The sequence below is a fragment of the Brugia malayi genome (assembly GCF_000002995.4).
Source record: "Brugia malayi strain FR3 genome assembly, contig: Bm_v4_ChrX_scaffold_001, whole genome shotgun sequence".
Classification (NCBI taxonomy): Eukaryota; Metazoa; Nematoda; class Chromadorea; order Rhabditida; family Onchocercidae; genus Brugia; species Brugia malayi.
Genome location: NW_025062479.1, coordinates 9326947 through 9343871, shown reverse-complemented (window position 1 = coordinate 9343871; position 16925 = coordinate 9326947). Strand labels below are relative to the sequence as shown.

Genomic DNA, 16925 nt, shown 5'->3' with positions numbered 1-16925 from the left:
CCTCGTTTTGTTCATTTATGTTTGTGGACACTAATCATTATTCAGTATAAATTTATCATTTCAGGAGCTTAATAATAATTGCTTCAATCAATACTATAGTTTACTGGGAATTTTAGCCAAGAAGCGTCATGTAATGTGGTTAAAATGAATAAATGCTAATGCATTGTATGAATTCGAAATTAAAAATGGAAAAAAGCAAACCAAAAACATAAAGGTTGGATTATCTTCAGTGCAACAAATGTCTATATTAGTTTGTCCTAATAATTGTATTATACTGATGGCCTTTTCTTTGCATTATACTTTACCAAATAGCTCTATTGCAACAATAATATTTGCTTGGATTTGATGGGGCAGTTGAGTAATAAATCGAACTTAAAGCTATCATCGTTAAAATCGAAGTTGTCAAATACTATGGAACGCATATCATAATTTTCATTAGGACAATAATAATCAAATAGAGCAGCAACAGCTCTTTACTTGGACTGTCTGATTCATTATATTTTTATTAATGATAATATTTAAGGAAAAAATGTCTACTTAATAATTTTAGATATTCTTATGACTGCAATAAAATGACAAACAACGCTCAATGAAGATAAACAATTGATCATTTCTTTCTTTCTCTCTACTGCATTAATAATATTTACTTGGAAATTAATAATATTTACTTGGATTCGATGGGACAACTAAAGAGCAAAATTTTGCACCAAACTGGAGGAGAAGATATTGACAATTTAAAAGAAGATCCTGACGATCAATGGTCGAATTTATATCGTGAACGTAAAAAGAATCACCTTTACAAATGGGTTGGCATGCGCAGTGGTAAATATTTTCAAAGTTTTCATAAGTTATTTGCCGTGTTCTACCATTAGAATTCTTTACTTTTGTGTAATCATTTAGATATAATGAGAAATAATTAAGCATGTATAAATTATTGGCTTACAGTAAGCCTTGTTGAGATGAAGTGTACTCATTGACGACCATTGTGTTTGTATATTGTTTTTCATGATATAGATTTTATAAGATTTCGAAGAGTATGATATAATGTGATACAGTTTATTACTATCAAATGATTGCACTATATGATTCCAATTGCATTCTTAGCTAGACAAATAAGCAATCATTTGTACTCTTAGTTTGACAAATATTGAAAGATAAAGAAAAAATCAAGTTTCAAACACTAATCTTTAATTATCCCTAATTAAACCCTTAATCAGTCTTATGCTAATGATTCGTAAAGAGACTGATTACTTATAGGTGGTGAACTGTTGGCTGCTTTTGAAAAGGAAGGTGAAGATGGAGTTTTAAAGTTTGCGAACGAAAAGCTTATTTCAATGATGTATGATGATGGTGCATCACCGCAAATGATTCGTTTTACAGACTATGCAAAATGGAAAAAGACAACTGCATGCTTTTTTTTTTTTTTTTTGGTTTTTTTAAATCGCATTATTTTCGCATGACGACTGTAGAATTATGGATAAGAATCACTTAAATCACCTAGCCTAACTGATTTAAACGATTTTCATCCGCAGTGGGTGTTATTCCGACTCTATTAGTTTCACATGAATCTTCACATTCTAGTAATTGGACCGTTCCGCTTTGTAAACGATTACTGGTTTGATTTCTGTTTCGTTTTTTCTCGATTTTTTTGGAATTTTTGTATCGTTACAGTTTCTCCATTAAGATAAATTGAATTTCGCATATATGTTCTGTATAATTTTTGGCGGTTTCTTTTTGTATTCTCATTCTTCGTAAATATAAAATGGAAGCAAACAATTATAGAATGTACAGCTGGGTAAAACAGAATCAAACTCTGTTGGCCAATTTGGTAGCAAATTCCGTGAACATCTTGGTCAGTGGAGGTTGAACAAACGTGGTGTGGAAGGTGAGACGATAATACACCTATTGCTGAATCGTGAGGAACCAATGTGTAGTGAAATTGCTAGAATTTTAATAACACGTTATCCAGGCCTTGCTAATGATATTTACCTCGGCGACGAAATGTTCGGTAAGCATACGGTAACAAAGTTATTTAAAAAATTTCATTTCCACTTGATATATTCAATTATTTGTTTTTTGGCCTTGTTAGTTTTCAATTTACAAGCTTGTAAAACATGCAGAAGCTTCTTTTTTCGTCCATTTTCAATTATCTTCTATGCAGTTAACTTCTCATCGAATCCACTACTAAAATATAGAGAAATCTGAACGAATTTATGCTTTTTATGACTTGATATAAAGCTGATTAACCGACATTTTAGGTCAAAGTGCATTACATTTAGCAATTGTTCATGATGATTATGAAACTGTTCATTTATTACTGCAAAACTCAGCAGAAGTGAATGCCCGGGCTTGCGGGACATTTTTTCTACCTGAGAATCAAAAGACATCTCGCAAATCAACTGATTACCAAGGTACTTATTATTTCAAGACTAGTTCATAGAAAAAGTTTTTATGCAGTTTTACTCGAATAGTACGCGTCAATTCTTTCTGTTTAACGTTTGGGTTTCAGGATATGCCTATTATGGCGAATATCCGTTAGCATTTGCTGCTTGTTTTGGCAATAAAGATATCTATGATTTACTGATACAATATGGCGCTGATCCAAATCTACAAGATATGTTCGGCAACACCATTCTACATATGTGTGTCATCAACTATAGCAATGTAAAATACATCTTCCAGAATTTGCAGTGATCTTTACATTGTTTTTTCTCGTATTATCGATTACCACAACAGGTGATTGATAAGTTAAATTGCACTAAGAAATCTCCTCAGTACTGTTTTGATGATACAGAAGGATAATGATATTGACGCATTATAGTCAATGTACAGTTATGCAGTAAGGCATTGGGCGAAACCCGCTGATCCAAACATTGTAAATGCAGCTGGTCTGACACCATTGACGCTTGCAACAAAACTTGGACGAAAGGATATCTTTGAGGAAATGCTGGAGTTGATGAAAGTCGTATGTGCTTTCACGGTTACACAGAATTAATGATGTTAAACTTCTCCAGTTTTGAATTGGGAGTTTGGATATTTCAGGAGTTTTGGAGATTCAGTGATATGACGTGTAGTGCATATCCTCTTACAGCTTTGGATACTATTCGCCCCGATGGCTCAACAAGTTAGCACTTTACTATTATTCATTTGACCAATTTGTCATGCATATATTCGGTTAATTCGTTATGCAAAAAAAAAAATTCATGTTGAACCAATTTTTACTTAATTTATTTGGTAACTAGGCTGTTTGATTTGAAATGTAATATCATCTGACAAACTTTTTTCATTTCCTTATAACTTCGGTCCGGTCTGGTACTGAATAGTAAATTCGTACTGTTTCCAGTTCTGATTTTTAATTACAGATTATGATTCAGCGTTGATGACTGTGATAAATGGTAGTACCAGTGAACATTTAGATATGATTGGTAGCGAAGTGATCCAACGACTTCTTGCTGACAAATGGAAAGCTTTTGCATCAGTATGCATTTTCGAATCATCACTAATCAGATTGTCTTATTTTCTTTTGAACATTGATATCCAGTCATCTCTAATGAAAAGATAGATACTTTTAGATTAAGTAAAAGTGGTTTACTACTTGCAGAGAAAATTATTTGAAAGGCTTGGATTGCTCATTTTACATCTCATATTTTTATGTTTTGTTGTTTATATGCGGCCGTCTGAACCGGAGCGACTTACGTATAAATTAATTGCAACAGAATGGAATGATTGGGTATGCTTTACATCACTCTTTTTTATTTATACGAATTTGTGTTTCTTTGTTATACATTTAGCATTAAAAGCTAATCTAATCATCTTATCACTTTATCGTTAAAAATGTGTGGTGATTATTAGGCAGTGCGGAAAATTTATTCTGGTAACTTCAAGTCAATCATGAATACAGTGATGGTAGCTTCAAGTAAATCATGAATACAGTGATTTACTCGAAAGTCTGGGGTTGAATTAAGCAAAATATTGCAAGTGTTAGCGACAAGCCCTCTTTAGACTATGTATTACCATATTTAGTGTGCTAATGCAAAGTTGTCGGACGATGCGCTCTAAGGCGTAACCGGATATTTCGGGCATCCTGATAATTCAATATTTAATTTCTTGTAGGTGCGGTTATGCTTTGAAATTCTAACGATAGCCAGTTGTGTGTTCTTCGTTTTCTTTCAGCAGTTTAGCGAACTAAGAACGCAAGGATTTTATGGATATATCAGAAATCTGGTAAACTTTTCCTGCATCAAAAGTTCCATCTACCTTCTGTGGTTCTTTTGCAGTAATAGTATTCCTAATTATTCATTATTTATATTATCATTTTTGTTCCATTACAGAAAACGGCTCCAGCTAAAATTGTATTTCTTGGTGCCAATATATGTATTCTTATATGTGTACCTTTTCGTATATCGGGCAATGTTCAAGTTGAAGAAGCTTTATTAGTCTTTTCATTACCGGGTTCTTGGATATTTTTCCTTTTCTTTGCCAGGTAAAAAGATTTTTTGAATTTAAACTTTAAATATTACTATTTTCAATTTTCAGTAGGTTTTCTTAAGAGAGCATTAAGTTCAGTTGAAATTAATGGAAATATTGTACCAATTTTTTATCATTCATTTTATATGTATTTTACAATGAACTTGTCCTCAGTGGAAAAAAAAAAAAACAAAATTTGTTTGCAGAAGTGCCAAATTAACGGGACCATTTGTGCAAATGATTTATAGTATGATTGCTGGCGATATGATTCGCTTTGCTATCATTTCCGCTATATTTCTTGTCTCATTTTCGCAAGGTCTTGTTTATATTCTATTTTTAAAATGCATTTCATCTAGTCAATTGTCATTTCATGTTTGTCCATTTATTTAGCACGAGCCATCGCTGGCAGCCAAATATAGTCATTTTTCTGGAAAGAAAATTATAGTAAGCTTAGGCTTCGGCTTAATGCGAATTACAAGATTTTTAATTGTTGACATCCTACAGGATTTTTTAATTGATTAATCACTGATGTTGCCTCTTCACGTGCTACTTATTTTCTTCTGTTCCAGTATTTTATTTTCTGGGAAAGGATATGCACGTGAAGCAAGAGCTCAATCCGCTGAATCCAGACTACTGCGAAGTGAAAGGCTATGATATCTTCACGTATTCCTCATTTCTAGAAACATTTATTACACTGTTTCGTGCTAGCATGGGTGGCTATGATGTAAGCTTTTTGTCAGTTTTTCAAAACTTCAGAAATAACTGAAGATTGCACCCTGGAAATGATCCAGCTATCGTTTATTTCAGTATGAGGAATTTTCTTGCGCTAATTACGAAGTGTTAACAAAAATATTATTCGTACTTTATATGTTTATAATGCCGATCATGTTGATTAATATACTGATCGCCATGATGGGTAATACTTATACAACAGTCATCGCACAAGCTGAAAAAGCTTGGAGGCAACAGGTCAACATTTTTCTATCGTTTGGAGAGAGAAAACAAACTTCTTATAAAGGCGCTGTGAAGATTTTTCAAAAATTAATGTCAACAAGAAAAATTATATTACTTTATGTCACTCTCATTGAAACTTTCTTGAATCTTTCACTAGCTGCTGAGTAGTGTTCACGAACGAATCATATTCCTGGAACACTATCAAATACTTAGATCTCCAAATAATTGAATTATCCATAATCCGTTTGAATAATAAATGAAAATACATACATCGTATTACTGTAGAATTCACACAGAAATGAATGGTGCAACATTTCAAATGAGATTAATACTTCTTCAGTACGCGCAAATTGTAATGGTATTGGAAAGATCGGTGAAAAAGGAAAAATTAGCAGCGTGTCAATTAGAGTATAGTATTAGACTTAATGAAGCTAATGATGCTGGTATGGAAATACGTGGTCTAATGGTCATCAAACAGACAAAGAAAACTCGAGCAAGACAAAGGAAGCAAGCTATCACTAATTGGAAGGTTATTCTATTGTTTTATTCATTTCTTAATTTTACTTCAATATTTACTTCTTACTTCGTTACCTAGTTTCATTACATCAAAGATTTTTACAGACAATTGGTCGAAAAGTAATTCATACTGTGGAAAGGTTGGGTGTTGATTATGCACAGGAATTACTTCATTCATACAACTGTTTAATTGATGAACCAGCTGGTGCTGTAATACTTAGACGAGATACTGTATTTCCACCACCAACAAGGTCTATGGTAAGTTAAAAATAGCCGTTTAGGAATTGCTTATTATTTATACTGATTTTTAAATATATTTTAATATTGATATTTTAAACTTACTTTTTTATGGAAGTAGACATTTGAATATTTCTACATATATAGTAGTAGATATTTTCCATGTGGTAATCATTACTAGTAATAACTTCTTTTTTCACTTCAGACAAGATCACAAGCTCATGAAACCTCAACAAATACGCAAAATGAAGAAAAAATCGAACATTTAAATAATATCTCAATCGAGAAAGAAATAATCGTAAATAATTGTTCCAACCAAACGTCTCTCCAATGTCAGTCACCGCGAGATTTTAGTGAGTATTCAATATACGTAGACAAATATCACTATATTATGATAAGTTATATTAACATGCAGTAAGCAGTATTTCTGAAAACTTTACGTGAGCTAGGAAAGCACTACCATGTGTTAGTCAGCTAATGGTGCATAAATAATCAGTGAACGAATTAATCAGTTCCTCGATTTTGTTAGACTGATAGTATTTCATGCTGTTATAGGTGCTTAAGCTATGTAAATTATTCTTTTCATTTTGGAATTAATAACAACCAAACAAAGCACAACTATGATTCTGGAGAAGTTGCCAATGCGGAAAACGGCACGAGGACATCAGTTGGTTCCATCGTTAGACATACCGAATATGCCAGCTGCTGGAACACCACCACGAGCAGTATCACCGAGGATTCGAAAAGATATGTTTCGGCGCAAAGACAGTTTCTGTGCGAGTTCATCATCTGCCAGCTCCAGTACGCAGGTGAGAAAGTTCATATTTAAATTCATGTAGAACTGGTTCTCAACAAGGTCGGTAAGAGGATACATTATTTTGGATTTTTATTTCTTCTTCAAATGTTTTTGTTGTATGAAAAATTTAGATGTGAGACTTTATTTGATTCTTCTGCAAGTGCCAAGGAGAACAATTAATTCAAAAGACTGATTCACTTCTACCAAATCAATTATAACAGTCTTACCATTCCAGACAAATAATTCTTCCTATTATCGCTTGAATGACTACATTGTAGTTTGTCATTTAAACCTATTGTTTTGCTATTGATCTTTACTGCTACCATAATTATAGATCAAATTTAGGTTTGACATCAAGGATAAATAATACGTCAAAAAATGTAACAATTGCAGTCAACTTCAATTTCAGTGGCTGAATTTATGATGTGTTCTCAAAATTGTTTTAATTACAATTCTTCTAATGCCAGTTTGTTTGCCTTATCAATAAAAAATTTACGAGACAGTATACAACGCTGAAGAAACAAGTCATTTTGTATTTACAGATCGAAGCATTCCCCATTCTTTTATTAATTTAACTTTTTTGGGATGGCGAAAAAAAACAGGTCCATCGAATATTGACTCGTGTATCATATTGCGCTTAAGCTATGCTTTTCTACTTTTTTTTTCTACGCCTAAGCTTTTCTACTTTAAACTTTCTACTTTTTAGTAGAAAATGAACAATTCTAAGTAACGTTTAATTTGAAATCCCTGAGTAGAATGTGTATGAGTTCCAACTGTCAACAAAAGTACTCCCTATTAACATAGTTAATTGTAACAAGGGGCTCTTCGGGACGATTCGGACTGCAATATGCTAAAATATCTTCGTTCGTTTTATACACACCATCGGGACGATTTCGAATCCAACATATCACAACAGTAAGGATAAGTAGAAAGAAAAAGCAACCCGTAACTGCACCAATTATTACTAAAAACAGCTGACAAATTAAAAAAGTTATATGAGAATGTTGTGATTCTTCGGTCAATTTTATGCTTCCATATCCTTTAATATAACTATATAATTTTCTGTCATCACTGAAGAAACAGTAGAAAAAAGTCAAGAGGAAAGTTGTCAACCATCAGACAACTGATTCTTAAAACTTACGCGCTAAAGTTAGCGAAGAAATGCGAGGTTCAGTGATAGCATTGATATGAGTGTTATACAATAGTGATTTTCCTTCCTGTTCCAGCACTTGATTAAAAAACCTGAATTGTGATAAATTCAGAAAATTCACATTGGGAAGAAATAAATGATAGCTACAATCCTAATGTTTATCAAGTAACGTATGGTGATGACTTTATAAATTATAGTGCAAAGAACAATAAACAACAACGTTTGTTGTCTTAACTATCTTCAGAAATGTCGATTAAAGTTGTACTGTTTCTTGAATTTCTTGCTTCAGAAATGCGAAATGTCAAAAAGTAAGGAAAAGAATGAGAAACTCACATATAGTTATACGAACAGCCTTCGAATCGTACGCCACCTCTGTACAAAAAACGTGATGATGATGGATCCTTCAGAGGAAAAGCAACGCCAACTTTTAGCCTCATCAAGCAGCCCGTAAAATCTATTATCAAATAGAAATTACTTACAACTGATAGTGATGTAGATAACTGTAAAGGAAATCTCAGAAATATCAAATATCATTAATAATGTAGGGGTTACTTTTATCAACGAATTTCCAAACATTGAGTTGTACAAAGAATGACCAATTACCAGTTAAATGAAAAACAACTTCATCGTTAATCTGCAAAATCCTTATTCCTTAAACAAGTTAAGTACAACAATTGAACCACATTGTTGAAAAGATCAAAATATTATAGCTACTAATAACACACCAATGAAAACACGTCCCACTTCTAAGACATAGTGGTGCTTGTGTTATCGTATTTCTGATCTTAATTACTGTTTTATCCAGTTCTCTTCTATAACTCTTCTGGTAATGTTAAATCGAAAAGAAAAAGGTACATTAAGCTAGCGCTGGAAACTTTTTTATAGCTTTGAAGACATTTTTAGCCTACCTGAAGTGTAAATTCATTGTTTTCGGCACAAAAATTGACATCAGTGAGTTCATTATCGTCAAATTTATGTATAGTATCTGCCGCTTTATAATGAAAGAAAAAGCCATCGAAAACTGATAATTCAAGATAACCTGGAAAATAAATGACGATAATTAACAATTTCTTAAAAACGATCTCTTTATAATAAAACTGTACTCAGTTCATCCAAATTTTCACTGCATCAGGTTTCTAAATAGTTAAGTTATTTGCACTCAAGGATATAACAGCATCTGAAATATAGGTCATTAAACCTTTCATTTGCTTTATTAACCTCTTGGTTCTAGTTATCTAACAAACTTAAATGTTCTAATCTACCCGAAATATTTTCGTGAACTATCTCCGTATTTTGAAGGCAATCGTAAAGGATGGTAGGATTGTTGCCGCATTGAAAAATTTTACTTTTTAGTAACCAATTTCAAAAAGTAAAAATTTATATATCAAAATGTAACCTTTCTGATTAATTGTCAAGTTAAATTGACAGTCTGCGAACAGTGCCTTTGCTCTTATCAGTGAATAATTAGAGGAAAATGATTGTACGGCTATCCGGAAACAAGATGATATTTGAGCTGGATGCTGCCATGGAATCATTAGATCAGAACCTTTCGGCACAAATATACCAACATCTATAAATTGGTTTTATTTCTTACGAAATAATCAATTAATCCTTTACTCACTTTTAGTATTTACTACATCCTGGAAGTGCCTATTTGCTAACAATTGTTTGAAAAACCAATCAAAAATTCAGTAGTCCAGGGAGCAAAAATTACCTTGGTCACATCTTTGACCAATGAACGGAGTATTGTTACAATTGCATTTGTGACTGTCATAAAATTCAATACACTGACCATGATTTAAGCAATCATCAAGCTTGCATGTGCCTTTTTCACCAAGTTCGATACCCTAGATAAAGCAGAAAGCAGAAAAATAAATAAATTTCTGCAATCATATTTATATTTATCAATCATATTTATATTTATCACAAAGGAAGACTAAAATTGTTTGATCAAATATGCCCAGGAAACTAAATAATCGAGTATTATATGTCATCTCGAAATGCATTTCTCAGTGATAAATTTAATCTAGTAATAAAACAAGTCAAAAATATCAATTTCGCCTTCCAAAATGCTTCTCAGCCAAAATAGGACAAACCCTCATGCCTCGTCCTTGCTTTCTGACCAATGAACGTAACAAAATTTCATTACCACGCAAGTACATATTTCGAATCTGACCAGCAAAACCTGACAAACCACGTTCTGTTCGTGATCCTGTAATTTATCAAAATCAATTGCAAAATATAATACAGTGGTTGGAGGAAAGAAAAAATTAAGAAAATGCTCCACCTATAACCCAAGTGTAGACATCCGGCGGTACAACATAAACATCCACTAAATTGCTTTCGTTATCAACGTTCAACATCATCCCATTTACGTTCACTTCCCAGTACACTCTATGCCATCTGTTATCATTTACACGCATTTTTGACTTGATTTCAAAAGCCTTGTTTCCACTTACAACTTGCCCTACGAGATGTCCATCTGAAGATTCATCATTCAACATAACACAATTTTTTGATCAAAAATCATTTCTCAAAACGGATCAGTTTTATGACGGCAGAAATAAAGGGAAGGCATGAAAATGAATTACAGTTTAAGACTGAATCAAATAATCAGCTAGGGAAGCTAAAACAAGTAAATTTTCTTGAACCAGTCCTAAATTAATAACCTCCAACATCAAGTTGATACCAATGTTGCCCATTCAACGATTCCCAAATAAAAATTGTCATTCGAGCATGTGACATACGTATCTGAAACTCGAGATCCATCACTGAACCAAACAAAGCCTGTGAACCAGCCAAACGAGCATTTCGATTCAGAAATGTTATTCCATTGAACACATCTGCATGAAAAAAGTTATCATTAAAATGTGGTTGATATAGGCTAAATGAATTATTAGGAAGCAAAGAATTCATTCTATTGAAGGTACCGTTTTTATTCAAAATATTTGATTTATATGAGAAACAGTCTAAAGTAGCAAAGGTACACTCACGACGTTGGCTACAAATAAGAGGGCCAATAAAAACATTTATTGAAGATGTATCTGTTGTGCCTCCAAGATATAAATTCATTACTGGTAGTAACTGCATGTGAGGATTGTAGCCTTCATCAACACTATCTTCGCCGCTATCACAATTGCACATTCTGAAAAGCGTTACTAGTTAAATTCCTGATGCAGTGTTAACTTATACAAAATATATTATGAACGACCAGAGTGTTAGCTCATTTATTGCCTATGCAAAGTTTATTTATTAAACGACAAAATAATCAGCATATTCTAAGTGTAATGAAACCTGTTGTCTATGCAAGATGAATTAGCTGCACATTGACACATCCTTGAATAAGGTAGTGCATCACCCCACTGCATTGCATGCTGACCATTTCGTGTACTATACCAAGATGATGGCCTTCGTTCCACACCGTAGCTCATCAATTTCGCACCACCACGACATTCGTAACGCATGTACTGCAAGTACAACATCCGTTTGAGTAATATCAACAACGAGATTTACTGAAATCACCGTTTTTTGACTTCTTAATCTTGTAGTAAATTCGAAAGAAAAAAGACAAAATTAATTTGATAAAATAAATTTGTAAAAAGAAAAGTATACCTGCATACAAGTTTCAAATCCATCGATAAAATGATTTAACTGATCAATGGTAATACCATAATCAAATGATCTTCTAATGGAACCCGGTTCATTATCTCCAGTAATCGCTATATCATTATTTCCAAATTGGTGAAATATTTTCGAGATAATTTTGATGTCACCGTAATCCTTGAAATTTCGTTCACACTGTACCATAAATGGCTCCAGTGGATTTCCACCATCCAAATCAATTGTAACATTCTTAGTTTTAATGTGCGGATTCTTCACAAAGAATTCTTCGCAGGAATGATACATTTGTGCTAAATTATTATCACCATAGCAATTGAATTTTTCATCCTTTGAAAATTTATGAAATTAGAACATGAATGTAGAATAACAATATAAAATAACACCTTATGTCATTTTTCCTGAATTATTACAAAGACTTTTGTATGTTTGATTGCAGTTAATTTATCAAAGTTATTTTGAAATTCCATTGCAATTATCTAATTTATTTCATTATGAACGAGATTGATGACTTACTTGCATGGCATTTTTTCCCATAGTAACTACCACGGCACTTACAGTGGAAATCATTGAGAGATATCTGTTCACAAATGGCATGGTTCTCGCAAGGATTTGGGAGACATCTAGAAAACAAAATTGAACTTCACCATTTTTGTAAACTTTGCATAACGTAATTGATCCATCGGCCATATATTAAATTATATATTAATCCAACGATCATATATTAAATTACATCTTCGCTAAGTTTTTTCATGTACTTTACAAAAACTCGCCCTTAAAATGTGCTATTTAAAGTCGCATTTTTAAATGTTTTTATTTTTAAAAAATTGTACTTGATACATATTAATAATACACATTAATATTCTGTCAACCTTATTTATATTCGAAAATACATTGACAAATTGATAATGCAAAGTAAATGTTAACAACCTTTCTTGAAAATGACAGGCATCCAATGTAACATTGCCAATTACGTTTAATGACTTGAAAGCTACAGTAGCCGATCTGTAGCATCCAATCGCAGATAAATGAAAATTGGTAAGCTGTTTAGCCAAATTTCGTACTACATTTCCTTCTAACAAAAATATGGTGTAACTGTCAACGTCAACATGTAATCGTGCTCCCCAAATCATCAGTGACAGAGAATGCCAACTGCCATCATTGACTACTTTGCCTATAGTTTAAGATGTCAATGAGATATTCGAAAATTTTCCTTGTTATTAAAAAAAATATCAGCTCCTAATAGGGACTCTATTTCGGTAAACAATGATTAATATAAAATAATAATCACATCTGCAATCCTTAGTAAGTAAAAAATAGAAGGACAAAATCCAGAGAGCTTTAGTTTTAAAGTTCAGGATGAAGTTCAAACCTGAATACGGTAGTTGCTCAACTTCAGACATATTAGCAAATAATGTTAAAACCAATAAGCCTTTTCTATTGAATGATATCTGCGCAAGAGATTTATTTTTAGCATCGGTTAATAATAATATCGAGCTTGACTGAGGCAAAATGCGAAATTCTATTGAAAATGGTAAAAACGAAAACGGTATTAACGCATAGCCTCCAGTCATAATGGTCATCGGTTGTGATTTCGGCATCTGCAGATAAATTTCTGATTTTTTGCACCTTTTTTCCCAAAATATTGAAAGATTTTTTTTTTTTTTTTTGATACTTTCCAGAATTTCTGCAACTTAAACCATTCATCAAAGCCAAATTTACTACTAAAGAAAAATAAAATGTAAATCATCCACTATCACTTAATTTCATTTCCCAGCACAATTTTTAAGAAAAATAAATAAATAAAAAAACTTCCGCGTCATTATCAAATTCTCAATTTATGACTCGGCATTCAATGCAGACTTTTAAAATATAAAATGGAATAGAAAATTTCTGTACTTGGCAATCTTTGCGTAATGATCTAGGTGTTTCAGCCAAGAGGTCAATATTGTTGAGCATAACTCGTGCAAAACATCCATGATAGCTCGACTCAATTCCAGTAATGATATCATCTATTGGTCGTCCACCAACATGAATTTTTGCATCAAAATCTAATTTCCTATACAAACCGGACGGGACAGTAGTATTCATGATGACGCCGTCCACATATAACTGCACGGAATCAAATTGATGTATCCAACGGATTTCATGCCATTCACCATCGTTCAATGCTGTTCCTCCAGAGATTGTTGTTTGAGTAAATGAACCTAAAAATCCTTTTAGAAATTTCTACGATATAAGATCAGTGATGTTCACTGTTATGCTATATTTTTTCTGTTAATATATTCTTTTCTAGAAAAGTAAATTTAAACTTCAGTCAATCAATCAGTAGAGTATAATAAACTTACCAAAATCAAAAATAATAAAAATTTTGCCGTGAACAATTTGAGCAATAAGTAAATCTCCTTGTTCCACCATTGAAAATACAAATATTCCATTTTCAAATGTACGAAACACAACAATCAGATTATTTTCATACGTAGAAACAATACCAGCTTTATGAGTATCAACGGAATACATATTATCATTGAAATAAGATATCGGCGTTGCTAAAAATATTCTTTTAAAGTATTTAATCTGTCAAATTCAATGTTTCTAAGTAAATTATCCTAGCTATAGTTTAAATCGCTCAATTTTAATTAGTCAACATGAAATATTTCCTCCTCATCTTGTGTGAAAATTATGCTCGTCTCGTTTCCTCTCCACTCTTTTCAGCTAATACGCAACTACATGATATTTTAATATGGTAGTTAGAAATTTTTTCCAAAAAGTTTTTTCACTTTTTTTTTTGAAATACTTACAATACTTGCAGGCAGTAATCACAACAGTTGGAATGATATCAGTATCAGAACTATATACAGGCGCAACATAAATTCTTTTTGTAAGCACATCCAATGTCTGCCATTCCGAAGCCGTAGCCGACAGTGACGAATATAAGATCTTAATGTCTAGCAATGAAATAATGAAAATTTTTCAACAAAAATTGGTAGAATTATGAGATTGCAATTTAGTTGATGGGTTTTACTTTTCTATGCAAATTTTTCTGTTTGATGTATATTACCGATCTGATACATAGAAACTTTTCAGCATCCTTCTATGTTAAAATGTGTATTAAAATTTGGAAATTTGATATATCATTGGACATTGTTATTAAATGATAGCATCAGTCGTTGCTTCTTAAATATAAAAAAATTGAAACATGAATTTTTAAAAGAAATGTTAACTTTCAAACATACCAAAGGCGATCCGTTAGGAGTGCGTAGCTGAATTTTGGCAGTATGATCATCACTAATATCAATATATACATAAAATAACGATGATGGACCCAAAATAGCAATCCTCTGAATGATATGTAAGAAGCCAAGATCAGCACTTGACGCACAGAAACTTTGTTCCCCGCAATTTAAGCCATCCACCAAAGTTAAATTTGTTACTGAGAAAGCAGTCTATCATTTAAAAAAAAATACTGCCAATTTTGGTGTGATTAAAAATTAAAGAAATTTATTGCAAAATCGGGATATATTAGACCCCTTTCAAATTGAAGGGTTTAATTTGAAATTTGAACTGCAAAGAAAGTTGAAAAAAAAAATTAAGGATGAGATAAAAGGAAAAAAGAAAAATATATCAGTGATACCTTACCTGAAAGAAACAAGGAAGTAACTATGAATAAGACAAGAAAAAGTGATAAACGATAGTAGGATTGTTGTAGCATTGAAATATTTAACTTTTTAGTAACCAATTTTAAAAAGTAAAAATGACCAGTACAGACAGGACAATGACCAGTAGGGAATCATTACTGGAGGCAACACAGCTGTAAGAAGCCAAGTGTACAAATAAGTACAAGTAACGTACATCATTCACAATTAAATTGGAAAGAGCCACATAAAAAAAATAGAAATATGACCGTACACAGCTGTTTGCTCTGATAGAGGCAACACAAGATAAGAAACGACTAGCCTAGATGAAGAACTGTTAATGAAGTGGCCAATGACCGAAGAAACTCGGACTTCTTAATGCTCTCTGTCCACTTTCATAGATGGCCTACTGGAAATGTGCAGCTGACAGAGTAGAATAACGAGTAACAAAGCAGCTGCAATAATAAGCTTATTCATTTTCTCTTGGCTCTCTTTGCGATGTAATGCTGCAGTTCTATCTCTGTTAAATATTTCATTCTTTCTTGGATGATAGATTTTGATGCCATAGGCTACTAATTGTCAAAGCTACCAGTCAAATGTACACATTCAAATAGGACAAAAGTTCATTCATAGCAACAACTTATCTCGTCTGACCTCAATAGCTTATCGTTTGAGTCTTTCTACTTTCGGAAAAAATCGAATATGACCAATGGTCAATACTCGAAGTAACTCATTTGAAGAATGTCATCCAGCATAGGACATCAAGGCATCCATATTCTAATCTCTCTTCTTAGCCTACTATTTGCTTTACCATATAATCGGCAATATTCCTCATTCCTCATTTTAGCGCTATTTACATCAGTTATTTCTCATTATTCCCTAGAAGAAAAATAAATTAAATTATTAAATAATTTGACAAGGTAATTATAGATGCAAACTCAGAGGAAATAAAATATAAAAGAACGAGTGACAAGAACATCTTACTAAATATTTCCCTTAGATGAATTGCTTTTTTCATTTAAAAATAAAAGTTTAAAAATTAAGATTAAATTTTTAAAATTTATGCGATAATGATAATGAAAGGTAAACGAATGTAATGACTAGTTTTCTCACTTCAGATATCAATAAAATCAAAGATTTACAAGCTTTTTATTCGTTGCATTTAAGTACATCTTAGCAGTTCAGTTGATTGATATATTGGAAATATATCATTAATCAGCACTACATATTTTAGTATTCCCCGTAATTACAACAGAGTCTTACTTTTCTAGCTATTATACATCATACATCTTTATGCTAAAAGAAAAGTTGCAGTTTAGCGTTCCAAAGATTGAAAAACTTATTTAACATCTATAAGTTTCACTCAGTGATATGATATATTCTTAGTAATACTTTCTATGCGAATAAAGAGAAACCTTTTTAATGTTTGCTTTGTAATGATTATTAAATATAAAAAAAGTGAAACTGGAAACCTCAAATCATGTCAAATCATTCGTCAAGTAGCAAATAATTCTATGAAAACATTCAAATTAGCTTAAAGATATGGTTTTGT

General features: G+C 32.2%; 2 protein-coding genes across 3 annotated transcripts; one reads left to right on the top strand and one right to left on the bottom strand.

Moving 5' to 3' along the window:
* Positions 1 to 677: 677 nt before the first annotated feature.
* Positions 678 to 7386, top strand: Bma-osm-9 (Uncharacterized protein; the record flags this gene model as incomplete). 2 transcript variants are annotated; one of them, XM_043074219.1, is made up of 19 exons in its annotated part: positions 678 to 822; positions 1258 to 1406; positions 1783 to 2008; positions 2259 to 2411; positions 2510 to 2664; positions 2822 to 2965; positions 3043 to 3124; positions 3363 to 3478; positions 3602 to 3730; positions 4114 to 4224; positions 4332 to 4483; positions 4674 to 4783; positions 5037 to 5191; positions 5275 to 5436; positions 5762 to 5950; positions 6043 to 6195; positions 6380 to 6527; positions 6807 to 6983; positions 7316 to 7386. In XM_043074219.1, the coding sequence occupies 19 exons, from the start codon at positions 678 to 680 to the stop codon at positions 7384 to 7386; spliced, it is 2727 nt and encodes a 908-aa protein (XP_042930153.1). The 2 variants fall into 2 exon arrangements, with proteins under 2 accessions (XP_042930153.1, XP_042930154.1); XM_043074220.1 differs by lacking the exons at positions 678 to 822; positions 1258 to 1406 and having other exon boundaries at positions 1927 to 2008.
* A 360-nt stretch (positions 7387 to 7746) lies between these two features.
* Bma-nlr-1 (Uncharacterized protein) lies at positions 7747 to 15595 on the bottom strand (the record flags this gene model as incomplete). Its single annotated transcript, XM_043074218.1, has 21 exons — positions 7747 to 7934; positions 8112 to 8212; positions 8454 to 8574; positions 8673 to 8754; positions 9029 to 9159; positions 9517 to 9690; positions 9835 to 9967; positions 10217 to 10332; positions 10408 to 10602; positions 10790 to 10963; positions 11114 to 11265; positions 11415 to 11587; positions 11733 to 12031; positions 12255 to 12361; positions 12669 to 12912; positions 13111 to 13339; positions 13638 to 13945; positions 14087 to 14287; positions 14540 to 14678; positions 14975 to 15171; positions 15475 to 15595. 21 exons carry the CDS (start codon positions 15593 to 15595, stop codon positions 7747 to 7749), a joined length of 3585 nt encoding a protein of 1194 aa, XP_042930152.1.
* Positions 15596 to 16925: the final 1330 nt, after the last annotated feature.